This window comes from Oreochromis niloticus, linkage group LG19, assembly GCF_001858045.2.
Source record: "Oreochromis niloticus isolate F11D_XX linkage group LG19, O_niloticus_UMD_NMBU, whole genome shotgun sequence".
NCBI classification, from domain to species: Eukaryota; Metazoa; Chordata; class Actinopteri; order Cichliformes; family Cichlidae; genus Oreochromis; species Oreochromis niloticus.
In genome coordinates this window covers 21,797,970-21,817,838 of record NC_031983.2, presented here as the reverse complement: position 1 = coordinate 21,817,838, position 19,869 = coordinate 21,797,970, and the positions used below count along the sequence as shown (strand labels likewise).

General features: G+C 38.8%; 2 protein-coding genes, 1 long non-coding RNA gene and 2 gene segments (V, D, J or C); 4 read left to right on the top strand and 1 right to left on the bottom strand.

Moving 5' to 3' along the window:
* Positions 1-19,869, top strand: part of LOC100702154 (immunoglobulin lambda-1 light chain) — a 95,331-nt gene that overhangs the window by 2,984 nt on the left and 72,478 nt on the right. The window contains exons 1-2 of one of the 2 annotated variants that reach the window (XM_025900822.1): positions 9,109-9,175; positions 12,818-13,117. The exons of the other annotated variant lie outside the window; for it this stretch is intronic. Of the exons in view, the coding sequence (XP_025756607.1) occupies positions 9,124-9,175; positions 12,818-13,117 (352 nt within the window). The 5' untranslated portion in view covers positions 9,109-9,123. Of the gene's footprint in view, positions 1-9,108; positions 9,176-12,817; positions 13,118-19,869 lie in introns of those variants that run through there. 2 annotated transcript variants of the gene reach the window in all.
* The window catches only part of ccdc177 (coiled-coil domain containing 177), a 198,558-nt gene that overhangs the window by 118,161 nt on the left and 60,528 nt on the right, over positions 1-19,869 (bottom strand). The gene's annotated exons all lie outside the window — the stretch shown is intronic.
* On the top strand, positions 4,161-5,091 carry LOC112843078 (T cell receptor beta variable 19-like). The segment is given in 2 exon segments: positions 4,161-4,312; positions 4,445-5,091. Coding segments are annotated over 2 exon segments (396 nt in total).
* LOC109195795 (T cell receptor beta variable 19-like) lies at positions 13,721-14,698 on the top strand. The segment is given in 2 exon segments: positions 13,721-13,949; positions 14,074-14,698. Coding segments are annotated over 2 exon segments (396 nt in total).
* On the top strand, positions 17,067-18,851 carry LOC112843081 (uncharacterized). The gene is made up of 3 exons (XR_003215192.1): positions 17,067-17,366; positions 17,529-18,214; positions 18,358-18,851. It is a non-coding gene; the product is annotated as an uncharacterized LOC112843081 (long non-coding RNA).

Genomic DNA, 19,869 nt, shown 5'->3' with positions numbered 1-19,869 from the left:
GAAGACATATTGCTGGCTTAGATTAAACCTTAAGCGTTATTATAATCGTTGGAAAAAGCAGGGAATTAATTCTGATCAATTGTTAAAGTCACACACATAATTGTGTTTCCTGCCACCATGCTAGATGTCTTGTCCTCTGAAGAATTTAACAGTCAGGAATAAAAACACAAGCTCATGAACTGTAGGGGGATGTCAAGCACCACAAATGCTCACGACTTCTCTTTGATTCAGGATCACACAGCATGGCACAGAGCAGCGACACTCCCACCTGCAACTCTATATATCAACGTAAATTCATACTGCCATTTATTCATGCATCTCCAACAAGATGGACCTCATCAAGCATGGTCAGCTCAGCTGTTTGACTTTTCTTCTTTGGATGAAAGGTGGATTAGACTAAGATCTCATTTACACAAGGCGTATTTGGTTTAACGTTGTACTTTTAAAAAATGTCATTATTAACCAAACATTTATAAACATACAGGTCTAACTGATGCCAATGATGTCACACAAACTCCCATGCTGTGGGAACAACAGGGTGATAATGCAACAATTGACTGCAGCCATAACAAAGGTGCTTTCTATGTCCAGATGTACTGGTACAGACAGCTGCCAGGAGAAAATATGGAACTGATTGTTTTCACAACAACAGCCAAAAAATACGATCACGACTTTGGAAAATTCAGCAAAGAGAAATACTCAGCCACAAAGACTGAGGTTCGTGATGGGACATTTACAGTGAAGAACCTGGAGCCAAAAGACAGCGGCTGGTATTTCTGTGCCGTCAGTGAGCACAGTGATACAGACTCATGTGAAAGCTGAACAAAAACCTCACTGAATGGTTGGCACAAGTGTTGCAATTATTCCCTGTACTGTAGGGGGACCTCAAGTACAACTACAGATCAGAATCGTATGAAGCTCTTCAACTTTCCACCACACACACATTTAAGTTTAGGTTCTGAGCAGGATGATGATCACAGCTGGTTTGATCAAACTGTCTTCAGCGCTTTGTCTGCACATATGAGCCTTCCACATACATGACTGCATGAAAAAACATTTACAGAAAATTATAAACCCATATTCACAGGCTGATTAACTCATTCAGTGGATACAAACAGGTTTAAATGACCGGTTAATGATATGACATACAGAACGATATACACTCATGTGAGAAAATTAGGACACCCTATGAAAGCCTGTATATTTTAAAATATATTCGGCCATATGGATATTTTATACCAATTTTAATGATACTGAGGGATCCAAATAATATAACTAAAAAATTAAAAAATAAGAAAAGCCTTTTTAAAACTTTACGTGAAATGTAATTTAAAAAGAATGCAATTTCTGGTGAGGAATAAATTAGGACACCCCCACATATTACCCCACTTAAAATGGTTAAAATCACACACAGGTGTATCACATCAGGTGCACATGATCAGTACATTGTTAACCAGCATTTTAAAGGAGACTTGCCTTATTTAAACCTCAGATTTAGTTTGATGTGCTCCAGACTGTTGAAGTGAGCACCAAGGTGAGATCTAAAGAGCCCTGTGATGCCCTCAGAAAGAAGATTGTGGCTGCTTACGAGTCTGGTAAGGGATTTAAAAAGATCTCAAAAGAATTTGATATCAGCCATTCCACCATCCGGAAAATTGTTTACAAGTGGAGTACATTCAAAACAACTGCCACTACGCCCAGGTCTGGCTGTCCAAGCAAATTCACCCCCAGAGCAGACGGCAAGATGCTCAAAGAAGTCATCAAAAATCCTAAAACGTCATCAAGGGAACTACAGCAGGCTCTGGCTACTGTTGATGTGAAAGTGCATGACTCTACTATCAGAAAGAGACTACACAAGTTTGACTTTCACGGGAGGTGTGCAAGGAGGAAACCTTTGCTCTCTAAGAAAAACATTAAGACCAGACTGAAGTTTGCCAGAGCGAACATAGACCAGGACCACGACTTCTGGAATAATGTTCTTTGGACAGATGAGTCTAAAATTGAATTATTTGGACACCAGAACAGTAGACATGTTTTGCGTAAACCAAATACAGCCTTCCAAGAAAAGAGCCTCATACCAACTGTGAAGCATGGAGGTGGCAGTATCACAGTTTGGGGATGTTTTGCTGCAGCAGGACCTGGCCAGCTCACCATCACAGAATCCATCATGAATTCTGCTGTGTATCAGAGGGTGCTTGAAGAACATGTGAAACCATCTGTTAAAAAATTAAAGCTCAAGCAGAACTGGATACTGCAACATGACAATGACCCAAAGCATTCCAGCAAATCCACCAAGGACTGGCTAAAAACTAAGAAGTGGAGAGTCCTGGAATGGCCAAGTCAAAGCCCTGATCTTAACCCCATTGAGATTCAGTGGGGTGACTTGAAACTGGATGTACATGGCAGAAAACCCTCAAACATCTCACAGCTGAAAGAATTCTGCATGGAGGAGTGGGGCAAACTTTCTTCTGATCGATGTCAGAGATTGGTAAAAGGTTACAAAAGGTCTCGCTGAAGTTATATCAGCCAAAGGAGGCAACACTAGTTACTAGGGGGTAGGGTGTCCTAACTTTTTCCTCCATTGAAATAAACATTTTTGCTTATCTTTTTTTTTCCATGTTTCACAAAATGTTCATTTTTGTAGTTTAATTGCAATTACGCCACTTTCTTTTCCAGTAATACACAAAATCATGATTGGAAATTGATATGTGAACATTTCATAATAAAGAGCTGATTATTTAATGGGGTGTCCTAATTTTCTCACATGACTGTACAAACACTGAAATTACTACCAACCATTATGTTAAAAACAAAACAAACAAAAACCCCCAAAACATATTTCACTCAAGGCACAACTTCGTAAAAATCTGTTTTTGCTGATGACAAAGATGATATATTTCACACCCACAGGGGGAGACAAATGTCAGCAAATGAAATAATGTCACAAACATTTTGCATACGCCCAAATGCCACAATATCTACACAGCATACTGATAAAGTCAAAGCTTTGGTTTCACATCTGTCATATTTTAATTGTGATGAACTCCACAGAACAGAAAAGGAAGGGTCTATATTCAACATGATATCTACAGTCTTCTTGATCTATTTCTTTCAGCTCATAGGGAAGTATGGTGAGTATTCTAACGTCAGAAAATTTCCACTCATCTGGAAATTTCACTTTTTAAAAATCATATGTTTTTCTTTTTCCCCCAACAGGAGTTTCTAGCACCTACACGGTCCAGCAAACACCTCCTTCCATCATTAAGAAAGTTGGTCAATCTGTATCCAGTGAGATCCACTGTTCACATGAGGTGTCGTCTTTTAATCGGATTCTCTGGTACAAACAAGATGAACACAGAGCTCTAAAGTTCCTCGGATACCTAAATGTAAACTCACCAATCCCCGAGGATGACGTGAAAGGGAAAATCAACTTTGATGGAGATGCCAGAAAACATTCAAACCTGACCATTTCTAATGTGTCAGTGACTGACAGTGCTGTGTATTTCTGTGCTGCCAGCACGGTACTACAGATTCCACTAAAGGCAATACAAAAACCTCTCCTAATGTCTCTGCAGAGAGATTAATATCTGAACACCTGCAGCCAGTATGTAACTAAATCTAACCTTACCGAAAGTTTCAAGCTAATTTTCATCCCCTTTGAAATCACATTGGTGGCTCATTTCAAATATTAATAGTTGCTTCACTCACTGGGAGAATTAGAGCATTAATTTTGATCTATGATTAAAGCCAGACGCATAATTTTGCTTCCTGCAGTCAAGCCGTAACTATTTTTCTGTCAAGATTTTCACAGTTAGCCACATACATTTTGAAACAACGATCACAAAAATGAAAAGCATCTTGTAATCTGTTTTTCTCAGCCTTCATCTAGTATCGGTAAAATTTGTAACCAACAGTTGCACTTCATGAAACCATTTAAAAACAGCATGGACATAATGGTTAAACGATCCCTCCTCATATTGTTTCATCCATTTGCTGTGTGTATCAGATGTTTCCTAATAAAGAGGTGGGGTACACACTGGACAGGTTGTCATGCTGTGGCAGAGCTAACATAGAGACACAGAGGCATCATGAACTGCAGGGGGATGTCAAGTACCACAAATACAACTGTCAGTGGTGACACCACCTAACAGGATCACAGAGCTCCCCACAAAGCAGTGACACGCCCACCTGAAACTCTTGATATCAACATAAATTCAAACTGTCATTTATTCATGTGTTCCTGTCGTCTACAACATGGACATTTTCACATATGGTCACCTCAGCTTTTTGATATTTCTGCTTTGGATCAAAGGTGAGTTGAGTAAAATCTCATTTATGGTGTTTCTTATTTTAGGGAAGGCAGAAACAAGTGATTATGATTTAAAGTTTTATACTTAAAAATGTTCATTATTAACCAAACTGTTCTACACACACACACACACAGGTCTAATTGATGCCAAGGATGTCACACAAACTCCCATGCTGTGGGAACGACAGGGTAATAATGCAACAATGGACTGCAGCCATACCAAGGATGCTACCTATATCCAGATGTACTGGTACAGACAGCTGCCAGGAGAAAATATGGAACTGATTGTGTTCACGACAACAGCCAAAAAATACGATCACGACTTTGGAAAATTCAGCAAAGAGAAATACTCAGCCACAAAGACTGAGGCTCGCGATGGGACATTTACAGTGAAGCACCTGGAGCCAAAAGACAGCGGCTGGTATTTCTGTGCCGTCAGTAAGCACAGTGATACAGACTCATGTGAAAGCTGAACAAAAACCTCACTGAATGGTTGGCACAAGTGTTGCAATTATTTCCTGTACTGTAGGGGGACCTCAAGTACAACTGCAGATCAGAATCGTATGAAGCTCTTCAACTTCCCAACTCCCATCTCACACACACTAACAGAGACTCTGGTCTCTTAAGTTTAAGATCCCCAGAACACAATAAAATAAAAATGTTCTTCACTGGAAGTGCTGATCTGTACTACTCACTTACAGTCAAACTGCTGAATGCATGCTTATTATTCCATCTTCATTCAAAGGAAGCTTGATAGTTTTTAACCTGCACAGATTTAAAAAGCTGCCATGTGAGGGAATGAAGTATGTCCTTTTCACGTCTCTAAATCTCCTGCAAAAATATGAAGGAGGCCTCATGAGGACAAATGTTCAGTAACAAAGAGTGACATTCAAACTGGATCTCTGACAGTGGAGAAGGTGCTGGATGAAGAGAAGAGTGCATTTCTGTGCTGTAAGTCAACACAGTCAAACAAGTGACTTAGACACTTGAAATAATACTGCACTGCTGGTGTCAGGAAGCAGAAGATAATCTCACACACAGGGAACTTTAGACTCATTATTTGTAATGGCACTTAGAGACTGTGGATGCTTTTCAGCTTTACTATTACTGTATAGCTGTTAGATAGACTACTACTAGTGTTGCAACTGTAACTGAAAAGACAGTCTCTTAAAGCAGGCTTGTATTTCTCTGCGGTGTGTCAGGGGCCGCAGTACCATGACTAACTGCAATAATGTTCAAAGAAATCTGTATAAGTCAAAAAACATAAATCCATGGATTAAACAATTATTTTTTTTATCATAAAGCTGCATATATGAACCTTCCACATACATGACCACATGAAAAACCATTCATAGAAAATTATAAACTCATATTCGCAGGTTTATTAACTCATTCAGTAGATACAAACAAAATCAATCGGTAAAATAAAGAAAGACAGATTTAGTTACAATTTTAAATGACCGGTTAATGATATGACATACAGAACCATATACACACACCCTCTGAAATTACTGCCAACCATTATGTTAAAAAAGCAAAATAAAACAAACAAAACATATTTCACTCAAAGTCAGCCCAACTGATAACAAAGAAATCTATATTTCACACCCACAGGGGGAGACAAATGTCAGCAAATGAAATAATGTCACAAACATTTTGCATACGCCCAAAATGCCACAATATCTACAGCATACTGATAAAGTCAAAGCTTTGGTTTCACATCTTTAACTGTGATGAACTCCACAGGACAGAAAAGAAAGGGTCTATATTCAACATGATATCTACAGTCTTCTTGATCTTTTTCCTTCAGTTCATAGGGAAGTATGGTGAGTATTCTAACGTCAGGAAATTTCCACACATCTGGTAATTTCTTTTTTTAAAAATCATATGTTTTTCTTTTTCCCCCAACAGGAGTTTCTAGCACCTACACGGTCCAGCAAACACCTCCTTCCATCATTAAGAAAGTTGGTCAATCTGTATCCAGTGAGATCCACTGTTCACACAGTGTGTCATCTTTTACTCAGATTCTCTGGTATAAACGAGAAAAACACAGATCTCTAAAGTTCCTCGGATACCTAAATGTAATCTCACCAAACCCCGAGGATGACGTGAAAGGGAAAATCAACTTTGATGGAGATGCCAGAAAACATTCAAACCTGACCATTTCTAATGTGTCAGTGACTGACAGTGCTGTGTATTTCTGTGCTGCCAGCACGGTACTACAGATTCCACTAAAGGCAATACAAAAACCTCTCCTAATGTCTCTGCAGAGAGATTAATATCTGAACACCTGCAGCCAGTATGTAACTAAATCTAGCCTTGGACAAAATTTACTGAAAGTTTCAAGCTAATTTTCATCCCCTCTGAACTCACATTGGTGGCTCATATCAAATATTAATAGTTGCAAGAATCATTGGATGGAGTAGAGCATTTATTTTGATCTATGATTAAAGCCAGACACATAATTCTGTTTCCTGAAATCAAGCCGTACCCATTTTTCTAACATGTTGAAACAACGTTCACAAAAAGACAAAGCATCTTGTAATCTGTCGTCCTCAGCCTTCATCTAGTATCATTAAAAGTTGTAACCAACAGTTGTTCTTCATGAAACCATCTGAAACAGCATGGACATAATGGTTAAACGATCCCTCCTCATATTGTTTCATCCATTTGCTGTGTGTATCAGATGTTTCCCAATGAACTTCTTCCATTAATCCATTCTGTTCTGCTTATCCAATTCAGGGTCACAGGACAAGAGGCGGGGTACACACCGGACAGGTTGTCATGCTGTGGCAGGGCTAACATAGAGACACAGAGACATCATGGACTGCAGGGGGATGTCAAGTACCACAAATACAACTGTCAGTGGTGTAACCGAAGATAACAGGATCACAGAGCTCCCCACAAAGCAGTGACACGCCCACCTGAAACTCTTGATATCAACATAAATTCAAACTGTCATTTATTCATGTGTTCCTGTCGTCTACAACATGGACATTTTCACATATGGTCACCTCAGCTTTTTGATATTTCTGCTTTGGATCAAAGGTGAGTTGAGTAAAATCTCATTTATGGTGTTTCTTATTTTAGGGAAGGCAGAAACAAGTGATTATGATTTAAAGTTTTATACTTAAACATCTTCATTATTAACATATTGTTCTACACACACAGGTCTAATTGATGCCAAGGATGTCACACAAACTCCCATGCTGTGGAAACGACAGGGTAATAATGCAACAATGGACTGCAGCCATACCAAGGATGCTAACCATTTCCAGATGTACTGGTACAAACAGCTGCCAGGAGAAAATATGGAACTGATTGTGTTCACGACAACAGCCAAAAAATACGATCACGACTTTGGAAAATTCGGCAAAGAGAAATACTCAGCCACAAAGACTGAGGCTCGCGATGGGACATTTACAGTGAAGAACCTGCAGCCAAAAGACAGCGGCTGGTATTTCTGTGCCGTCAGTAAGCACAGTGATACAGACTCATGTGAAAGCTGAACAAAAACCTCACTGAATGGTTGGCACAAGTGTTGCATTATTCCTGTACTGTAGGGGGACCTCAAGTACAACTACAGATCAGAGGATCATATGAAGGTCTTCAACTTCCCAAATCACAGCTCACACACACTAACAGAGACTCTGGTCTCTTAAGTTTAAGATCCCCAGAACACAATAAAACAAAAATGTTCTTCACTGGAAGTGCTGATCTGTACTACTCACTTACAGTCAAACTGCTGAATGCATGTTTATTATTCCATCTTCATTCAAAGGAAGCTTGATAGTTTTTAACCTGCACAGATTTAAAAAGCTGCCATGTGAGGGAATGAAGTATGTCCTTTTTCACGTCTCTAAATCTCCTGCAAAAATATGAAGGAGGCCTCATGAGGACAAATGTTCAGTAAGAAAGAGTGACATTCAAACTGGATCTCTGACAGTGGAGAAGGTGCTGGATGAAGAGAAGAGTGCATTTCTGTGCTGTAAGTCAACACAGTCAAACAAGTGACTTAGACACTTGAAATAATACCGCACTGCTGGTGTCAGGAAGCAGAAGATAATCTCACACACAGGGAACTTTAGACTCATTATTTGTAATGGCACTTAGAGACTGTGAATGCTTTTCAGCTTTACTATTACTGTATAGCTGTTAGATAGACTACTACTAGTGTTGCAACTGTAACTGAAAAGACGGTCTCTTAAAGCAGGCTTGTATTTCTCTGCGGTGCGTCAGGGGCCGCAGTGCCATGACTAACTGCAATAATGTTCAAAGAAATCTGTATAAGTCAAAAAACATAAATCCATGGATTAAACAATTATTTTTTTTTTTTATCATAAAGCTGCATATATGAGCTTCCACATACATGACCACATGAAAAACCATTCATAGAAAATTATAAACTCATATTCGCAGGTTTATTAACTCATTCAGTAGATACAAACAAAATCAATCGGTAAAATAAAGAAAGACAGATTTAGTTACAATTTTAAATGACCGGTTAATGATATGACATACAGAACCATATACACACACCCTCTGAAATTACTACCAACCATTATGTTAAAAAAGCAAAATAAAACAAACAAAACATATTTCACACAAAGACAGCCCAACTGATAACAAAGAAATCTATATTTCACACCCACAGGGGGAGACAAATGTCAGCAAATGAAATAATGTCACAAACATTTTGCATACGCCCAAAATGCCACAATATCTACAGCATACTGATAAAGTCAAAGCTTTGGTTTCACATCTTTAACTGTGATGAACTCCACAGGACAGAAAAGGAAGGGTCTATATTCAACATGATATCTACAGTCTTCTTGATCTATTTCCTTCAGCTCATAGGGAAGTATGGTGAGTATTCTAACGTCAGGAAATTTCCACACATCTGGTAATTTCTTTTTTTAAAAATCATATGTTTTTCTTTTTCCCCCAACAGGAGTTTCTAGCACCTACACGGTCCAGCAAACACCTCCTTCCATCATTAAGAAAGTTGGTCAATCTGTATCCAGTGAGATCCACTGTTCACACAGTGTGTCAACTTTTAATTGGATTCTCTGGTACAAACGAGACAAACACAGAGCTCTAAAGTTCCTCGGATACCTAAATGTAAAATCCCCAAACCCCGAGGATGATGTGAAAGGGAAAATCAACTTTGATGGAGACGCCAGAAAACATTCAAACCTGACCATTTCTAATGTGTCAGTGACTGACAGTGCTGTGTATTTCTGTGCTGCCAGCACGGTACTACAGATTCCACTAAAGGCAATACAAAAACCTCTCCTAAAGTCTCTGCAGAGAGATTAATATCTGAACACCTGCAGCCAGTATGTAACTAAATCTAGCCTTGGAAAAAAATTACTCAAAGTTTCAAGCTAATTTTTATCCCCTTTGAAGTCACATTGGTGGCTATTTTCAAATATTAATAGTTGCAAGAATCATTGGGAGAATTAGAGTATTAATTTTGATCTATGATTAAAGCCATTTTGCTTCCTGCAATCAAGCCGTAACCATTTTTCTGTCAAGATTTTCACAGTCAGCCACATACATTTTGAAACAACGATCATAAAACTGCAAACCCTCTTGTAATCTGTCTTTCTCAGCCTTCATCTAGTATCGGTAAAAGCGGAAGCCAACAGTTGCACTTCATGAAACCATTTAAAAACAGCATGGACATAATGGTTAAACGATCTCTCCTCATACTGTTTCATCCATTTGCTGTGTGTATCAGATGTTTCCTAATAAAGAGGTGGGGTACACACTGGACAGGTTGTCATGCTGTGGCAGGGCTAACATAGAGACACAGAGGCATCATGGACTGCAGGGGGATGTCAAGTACCACAAATACAACTGTCAGTGGTGACACCACATAACAGGATCACAGAGCTCCCCACAAAGCAGTGACACGCCCACCTGAAACTCTTGATATCAACATAAATTCAAACTGTCATTTATTCATGTGTTCCTGTCGTCTACAACATGGACATTTTCATATATGGTCACCTCCACTTTTTGATATTTCTGCTTTGGATCAAAGGTGAGTTGAGTAAAATCTCATTTATGGTGTTTCTTATTTTAGGGAAGGCAGAAACAAGTGATTATGATTTAAAGTTTTATACTTAAACATCTTCATTATTAATTGAAGTGTTCTACACACACAGGTCTAACCGATGCCAAGGATGTCACACAAACTCCCATGCTGTGGGAACAACAGGGTAATAATGCAACAATGGACTGCAGCCATACCAAGGGTGCTTCCTATTTCCAGATGTACTGGTACAGACAGCTTCCAGGAGAAAATATGGAACTGATTGTGTTCACGACAACAGCCAAAAAATACGATCATGACTTTGGAAAATTCAAAAAAGAGAAATACTCAGCCACAAAGACTGAGGCTCGTGATGGGACATTTACAGTGAAGAACCTGCAGCCAAAAGACAGTGGCTGGTATTTCTGTGCCGTCAGTGAGCACAGTGATACAGACTCATGTGAAAGCTGAACAAAAACCTCACTGAATGGTTGGCACAAGTGTTGCAATTATTTCCTGTACTGTAGGGGGACCTCAAGTACAACTACAGATCAGAGGATCATATGAAGGTCTTCATCTTCCCACCACACACACATTTAAGTTTTGGTTCCTCTGAACAGGATGATGATCACAGCTGGCTGGATAAAACTCTCTTCAATGCTCTGTTTGCATATATGAAGCTTCCACATAAATGACGGCATGAAAAACCATTCATAGAAAATTATAAACTCATATTCACAGGCTCATTAAGTCATTCAGTAGATACAAACAAAATTAATCAGTAAAATAAATAAAGATATATTTAGTTACAGTTTTAAATGACCGGTTAATGATATGACATACAGAACCATATACACACACACTGAAATTACTGCCAACCATTAAGTTAAAAAAAACAAAATAAAACAAACAAACATATTTCACTCAAAGACAGCCCAACTTCGTAAAAATCTGTTTTTGGTGATGACAAAGATGATATATTTCACACCCACAGGGGGAGACAAATGTCAGCAAATGAAATAATGTCACAAACATTTTGCATACGCCCAAAATGCCACAATATCTACAGCATACTGATAAAGTCAAAGCTTTGGTTTCACATCTTTAACTGTGATGAACTCCACAGGACAGAAAAGAAAGGGTCTATATTCAACATGATATCTACAGTCTTCTTGATCTATTTCTTTCAGCTCATAGCGAAGTATGGTGAGTATTCTAACGTCATAAGATTTCCACACATCTGGTAATTTCTTTTTTAAAAAATCATATGTTTTTCTTTTCCCCCCCAACAGGAGTTTCTAGCACCTACACGGTCCAGCAAACACCTCCTTCCATCATTAAGAAAGTTGGTCAATCTGTATCCAGTGAGATCCACTGTTCACATGAGGTGTCGTCTTTTAATCAGATTCTCTGGTATAAACAAGATGAACACAGAGCTCTAAAGTTCCTCGGATACCTAAATGTAAAATCCCCAATCCCCGAGGATGATGTGAAAGGGAAAATCAACTTTGATGGAGATGCCAGAAAACATTCAAACCTGACCATTTCTAATGTTTCAGTGACTGACAGTGCTGTGTATTTCTGTGCTGCCAGCACGGTACTACAGATTCCACTAAAGGCAATACAAAAACCTCTCCTAATGTCTCTGCAGAGAGATTAATATCTGAACACCTGCAGCCAGTATGTAACTAAATCTAGCCTTACTGAAAGTTTCAAGCTAATTTTCATCCCCTTTGAAATCACATTGGTGGCTCATTTCAAATATTAATAGTTGCTTCAATCGCTGGAAGAATTAAAGCATTAATGTTAATCTATGATTAAAGCCAGACACATAATTTTGCTTCCTGCAATCAAGCCAGATCAATTTTTCTGTCAAGATTTTCACAGTCAGCCATATAAATGTTTAAACAATGATTAAAGAAAAGACAAAGTATCCTGTAATCTGTCTTCTTCAGCCTTCATGTAGTATTAACAAAAGTGGTTTTATATATAAAAATGGGAATTAATGTAGAAATTAACACCAAATATAGTCATTTGAAAAACAAATTACATCCCATTTCAACTTGAAGGTTTTACATATCAGGACACAAGTACACTCAAATTCACTTATAAATGGCCCAGCTTCATACAAATCTGTATTTGCTGAGGGCACTGATATCATTTTTCCCACCTACAGGGGGAGACAAAAGTCGGTTAATGAAATGAAAGTACGTAAAGACATTGTACACGCCCAAATATCACAGATCAGCTGTCTGTTTGTTGATAAAGTCAGTGCTTTGATTTCATATCAGTCATGTGTTAACTGTGGTGTACTATAGGGTCTATGTTCAGAATGATGTCCACAGTCTTCATTCTCTTTTTCTTTCAGCTGATGGGGGATTATGGTGAGTATTTTACGATCAGGAAATCATCACACAGCTGTTAATTTCATTTCTTAAAAATCACGTGTTATTTTTGTGTTCCCACAGGAGTTTCTAGCACCTACACTGTCCTGCAAACACCTCCTTCCATCATTAAGAAAGTTGGTCAATCTGTTTCCAGTCAGATCCACTGTTCACATAATGTGTCAATTTTTGATCGGATTCTCTGGTACAAACAAGACGAACACAGAGCTTTAAAGTTCCTCGGATACCTAAATGGGGAATATCCATACCCCGAGGATGATGTGAAAGGGAAAATCAGCTTTGATGGAAATGCCAGAAAACATTCAAACCTGACCATTTCTAATGTTTCAGTGACTGACAGTGCTGTGTATTTCTGTGCTGCCAGCACGGTACTACAGATTCCACTGAAGTCAATACAAAAACCTCTCCTAATGTCTCTGCAGAGAGATTAATATCTGAACACCTGCAACCAATATGCAACTAAATCTAGCCTTGGAAAAAAGTTACTGAAAGTTTCACATTGGTGGCTCATTTTAAATATTAATAGTTCCAAGAATCATTGGAAGAATTAGATCATTAATTTTGATCTATGATTAAAGCCAGACGCATAATTCTGTTTGCTGCAATCAAGCTGTACCCATTTTTCTATCAAGATTTTCACAGTCAGCCGCATAAATGTTGAAACAACGATCATAAAGATGAAAGCATCTTGTAATCTGTCTTCTTCAGCCTTCATCTAGTATCATTAAAAGTTGTAACCAACAGTTGTACTTCATGAAACCATCTGAAACAGCATGGACATAATGGTTAAACGATCCCTCCTCATATTGTTTCATCCATTTGCTGTGTGTATCAGATGTTTCCCAATGAACTTCTTCCATTAATCCATTCTGTTCTGCTTATCCAATTCAGGGTCACAGGACGAGAGGTGGGGTACACACCGGACAGGTTGTCATGCTGTGGCAGGGCTAACATAGAGACACAGAGGCATCATGGACTGCAGGGGGATGTCAAGTACCACAAATACAACTGTCAGTGGTGAAGCCACATAACAGGATCACAGAGCTCCCCACAAAGCAGTGACACGCCCACCTGAAACTCTTGATATCAACATAAATTCAAACTGTCATTTATTCATGTGTTCCTGTCGTCTACAACATGGACATTTTCACATATGGTCACCTCAGCTTTTTGATATTTCTGCTTTGGATCAAAGGTGAGTTGAGTAAAATCTCATTTATGGTGTTTCTTATTTTAGGGAAGGCAGAATCAAGTGATTATGATTTAAAGTTTTATACTTAAAAATGTTCATTATTAATCAAACTGTTCTACACACACAGGTCTAATTGATGCCAAGGATGTCACACAAACTCCCATGCTGTGGGAACGACAGGGTAATAATGCAACAATGGACTGCAGCCATACCAAGGATGCTAACTATATCCAGATGTACTGGTACAGACAGCTGCCAGGAGAAAATATGGAACTGATTGTGTTCACGACAACAGCCAAAAAATACGATCACGACTTTGGAAAATTCAAAAAAGAGAAATACTCAGCCACAAAGACTGAGGTTCGCGATGGGACATTTACAGTGAAGGACCTGCAGCCAAAAGACAGCGGCTGGTATTTCTGTGCCGTCAGTAAGCACAGTGATACAGACTCATGTGAAAGCTGAACAAAAACCTCACTGAATGGTCGGCACAAGTGTTGCAATTATTTCCTGTACTGTAGGGGGACCTCAAGTACAACTACAGATCAGAGGATCATATGAAGGTCTTCAACTTCCCAAATCACAGCTCACACACACGCTTGTTTCTTAAATTTAGGTTCGTCAGAGCACAATTATTGATCACAATTGATCTGATCAAGCCCTCTTTAGCTCTGTTCTTCATTAGAGGTACTGTCCATTAAAATGGTCATCTGTACTTGTCACTCTGCTCAGTTAAATTAACTTATGGGGAAAACATGAGTCCACATTCCTCCCAGGTACTCGTGCTTTCTCCCACAGTCAAAGGACATGCAATTAGCAGGGCTATGTTAACTGGGGGTTCTAAATTGCCCATAGGTGTGAATGTGACTATGAACGGTTATCTGTTTCTCTGTGTTAGTCCTGTGACAGACTGGTGACCTGTCCAGGGTGTTTCTCTGAATCCAGACAGAATGACTGGCATCCACACACCCACCCATTCTTTTCCACTTATCCTACAGCAAGACGCGGGATACCCCATCTCTTAACATAATATCCAACCTTCTAACTTCATTTAAACAGCTAATCAGAGAGCTCAGGAACATAGATGGAAAATATATATATTTTCTACTGGATAACCAGGGTTTTGGAGTTTCAGTTCAGGTCAAGTATTACGGTACTTCGATTACTTCTACAGGTAGCAGCAGAACTTTAGTAGTGACAGTTCAGGAAGAGAAGAGTGCATTATGACACCACCTAATGAACTAACCCCTCACCCCACCCATGGGACGGTTAAACTCACATAAGAAATCAGAACTTCATACACACAGTTTTAGAGCACAGAAGGCATTACAAGGACCTTCTTAAATGAAACTATGAAAGACAAAATGATGACACCTGTCTTCTGTATAATCTTTAATATCATACAGGTTTCAGGTAACTGACTTTTTATATGTCTTGATAATTAAGTTTGGTTTTACTTTTCCATGTGTAAAGTTGTTTGTTTCCGTACTGCTCAATGGTTATTTATGGTTAATTATGATCCATTTCCCACAGGTTCTTCACTCAGTGACCAAGTCCACCAGATTCCAGCTGATATGTTCCAAATTCAGGGACAAACGGCCACAATCAACTGTTCGCACAGTATAGATGACTATGATCGAATCCTCTGGTACAAGCAAACAAAAAGCAAAGAGCTTCATTTCCTGGGATACATGTTTGAAAACCTAAGAAACCCAGAGCCTGGAGTTAATGTGACAATGGCTGGAAATGCAAATAAAGACGAAACCTGCACATTAACAATCGCAGATCTCACAGTGAGCAGCAGTGCGGTGTACTTCTGTGCTGCTCGTTACCACAGTGCTACTTATCACTGCGCCTCAACACAAAAACTCCCTCTCCACAATGTGCACTGTTTGAGGACTCTAATGTGCTACAACAGCAAAAGTGATAGGTGATACATTTAGTAGCAGGTTATATGTTGATGATTGTTCTTGATTTATATTTAATATTTATATTTATTTATTGTTAGAAGTGTTGCTAATATGTTGTGTTCATACTGTACATCACAGTTGTTAAAATGACACAAATCTTTGTGGATACTAAAAAAAATGTACTTTTTCAAAACTAAACTGTATATGGTGAAAAATGCAATACGGTGGAAAATGATATGGTAACTACTTTGATGCATGTTTAAAATGTATGCATATGGCTCAAAGATACATAAATACACCTATAACTTTGACCCACTGGTGTTACTTGAGGTTTATGCATGAAACTTGGTGAAAAGAGTCAAACACTGTCGCAAATGTCAGAACCTTTTGCCATATCGTTCTACTGTTCAGGCTGCCACTGGCAAAGAAAGAAGAGAAAATTGTAATAGAAAATTTAGAAACACTATTGGAGAGCTTACAAAGCTTTGTCATCAGCTTTCCAGCAGGTGCTGAAAAATAGCAATCTACTACACCAGGTGTTTCTGGGTTGTTGTTATTTTGAGTCCTGTCATGAGGTGGCAGTATGTCAACAGTTTGTGGCTGTTAAGAACACATTGCCCACCGAAAAGAAGTTGATTTCCAAATGGGAGGGGTTAATTCAGATATGAGATATCAGTGTTACAGAAGCTACAGCTATGAAAGTAAAGAAGCAATAACGCAGACAACATAAATCCATGAATCTGCGAGCAACCAAAAATGATCATCTTTTTGTTCTGTATGAGCTTTAAAATGATCCTGGTGTCAGGTAATGAGCTCTTTTCCATTTTTGAAGATTCTCTCTCATATTACTATGTTTTACATTTTTTGTTAACATTTTTTGTTTCACAGGTTCCTCACTCAGTGACCAGGTCCACCAGAATCCAGCTCATATGTATAAAGAACAAGGAGAAACAGCAGACATCACCTGTTCACACAGTATAGACAACTATGACCGAATCCTCTGGTACAAGCAAACAAAAGGCCATCTACAGTTCCTGGGGTACATAGTAGGAAACCTAGGAAATCCAGAGACTGGGGCAAATGTGACAATAATTGGAAATGCAAATAAAGACAAGACCTGCACGTTGACTATTAAAGATCTCACCCTGAACAGAAGTGCTGTGTACTTCTGTGCTGCTAGATACCACAGTGCTACATATCACTCATCCTCAATACAAAAACCTCTCAATCATATTTTATTTGATCTCTATGTCACAGCTCACAGGCCCATGCACCTGCATGCAATATCTGGAATATATTCATTTGTATTGCGAATGTAAAGCATATGTTTAGGTGGAAGAAGGTGTACAGTGACACCACCCACAAAATTGCTGGGGAAGGCTTACTCAAAAAGGAGGTTATAAATATTGCAACTGCTTCATTTGCTGTATCTGATTGCCTCTAATTCAAGCCAGGAGTCAAAATGATCATCTTATTTCTTTCCATTATTTTAAAATGTTTTCTGTTTCAGGTATTAAACATACCAGTGTTTACTCCAGTCTTGTAAATGTGCAGTTTAAGTATTACTTCATTCAATTTTTTAAAATGTTTTTTAAATTTGGCTTTGCATCTTGGCAGCCTCAATGCTCATGTCCTTTTTTGGTCTAATTCTTTCTTGTTTCTTTCCCCACAGGCTCCTCTCTCAGTGACAAAGTCCACCAGAGACCAGCTGACATTTATATAAATTCAACAGATACAGCCAAAATCTACTGTTCACACAGAATAGACAGCTACGATCAAATCCTTTGGTACAAGCAGTTAAAGAACAAGCAGCTACAGTTCCTGGGACGCTTGTACATAAGCATGGCAAATGTAGAGACCGGAGTGAACGTGTCAATAACTGGGAGTGCAAATAAAGACCAGACCTGCACATTAACTGTTAAACATCTCACCCTGAACAGTGGTGCCGTGTACTTCTGTGCTGCTACATACCACAGTGCTACATATCACTCATCCTCAATACAAAAACCTTATCATAGTGGTTTCCATGTCTGCATGAAACTCCATGACAAGCAAGCTTAAAGCCAGTTATATTGTTTCCTTTCATAAGGTGGCAGTACAGCCCCACAGTAGCTGACTTGATTGTAACATTAAGAGGAGGTTTATCCAAGTCCACCCATTTCCTGTTTATGTCTGTGTGCTGATAGGCAGCTTGACTTGAAAGGAGGCTGGAAATTACCAGTACAAATGTTTATGAACTGAAGGAAAAACCGACCATAAGAACAACACTGCAGTCTCTTATTTTTCCACTAACATTTAGAAAACACAAAATGTTTGTCTTATTGCTAAGCACTACTTTTAACACCATACTGGTTTCAGGTAATGACATTTTTGAAATTTATAAAATCTATTAATATATTTGGCTGATAAAGCAATTCTCTAAACATGCTAAAACCACAGTATTTTAACTTATTGCATTTAATTAAGTCTTGTGTATTTTCTTTTCCGATTTTTTTTAACAGGCCTCTCTCCTAGCGACCGTGTCCACCAGGAACCAGCTGACATGTACAAAACATCTGAAGATATAGCCAAAATTCAATGTTTGCAGAGTATCGACGACAACCACAACCGAATCCTCTGGTACAAGCAATCAAATAACCAGCTGCAGCTCCTGGGGTACATGTTAGCAAACAGAGGATCTCCAGAGACCGGACTGAACGTGTCAATAGAGGGGAGTGCAAATAAAGACCAGACCTGCACATTAACAATTAAAAGACTCGACTTCAATAGCAGTGCAGTGTATTTCTGTGCAGCGAGTTACCACAGTGCTACATATCACTGAGTCACAATACAAAAACCTTGCACTTGGCAGTTTCTCCCTTACAGCCCCTTGCACCTGTGTTCTAACCAACATTGGTCTTCTGGTTAGAACGAAGCATTGAAATGGGAGGTCCTTAATGTGAAGTAAAGCTTTTAATTGCTACCCATCATTACACAGGCTTCTTACTTACAGTGTCAGCTGTATCTCACTGTAGAATATAACTATGATTGCTTAAGTAGTCACCATATTTTTAGTCTCATCCCTGTGGCTGAGCTTGCTGTCACCAAGCTCATCATGCTGACATTATTCAGTTTGTTTTGGCTCACTGGTAATCACATTCATCATTCCCACTTTATATTATTTATGGTATCCATGTAGATTATTCATTTTTTGTCTTTCTAGGTGTTTGTCTGGGTGTTAAAGTTTTCCAAACACCTGTGGAAATTTTCAGAACACCTGGAGAAAATGTCCAGCTGGTCTGCAGCCATGAAAAGACCGACTACGTGGTCATGCAGTGGTACCAGAAATCCCCTGGAGACCAGGCTCTGAAGCGCATTGGACATTTATATTACAACAACAAAGAGCATGAGGAATCGTTTAAGACACATTTTAATATTAGTGGAGATTTGAGTGGAGATAACGCAAAGAATGCTTCTATGTTTATAGTGGACCTAAAGGCACCTGAGCACAGTGCAGTGTATTACTGTGCAGCAAGCTTTGCACACTGAGAGGAAAACCCCTCCCTGTAACACAAAAACTCAAACCCAATAAAGTGGATGGTTTTAAAGTGAATGCACTCGCCCCACCTTGTTGTTAAATCCCCGCCAGTATAATTTTCACTTCACTTTCCTCTTAAACCTCAGTCAGTCGAATCCCAGTAATTAAAAAGTAAACTCTAAAACAAATCAAAGGAATATAAAGATGATTCCCTTTCTTGTCTTCTGGTGTCTGACAGGTAATAACTTGTTTGCATAACATAAAATTATCTAAAAGTGTGAATGTTTATGATTTAAACAAAATGTTTTTGTTTTTTTTGTTTTTTTCCTGTATCCAGGTGTCTGTGTGGGTGTTGAGGTCAGCGAGACTCCCTCTGGGGTCATCACTGATGTCAGATCCAAAGTGGAGATTTTTTGCAGTCATGAAAAGACTAACTACAGAGTGATGCTCTGGTACCAGCAGCTGCCTGGAGAGACAGCTATGAAACTCATCGGGT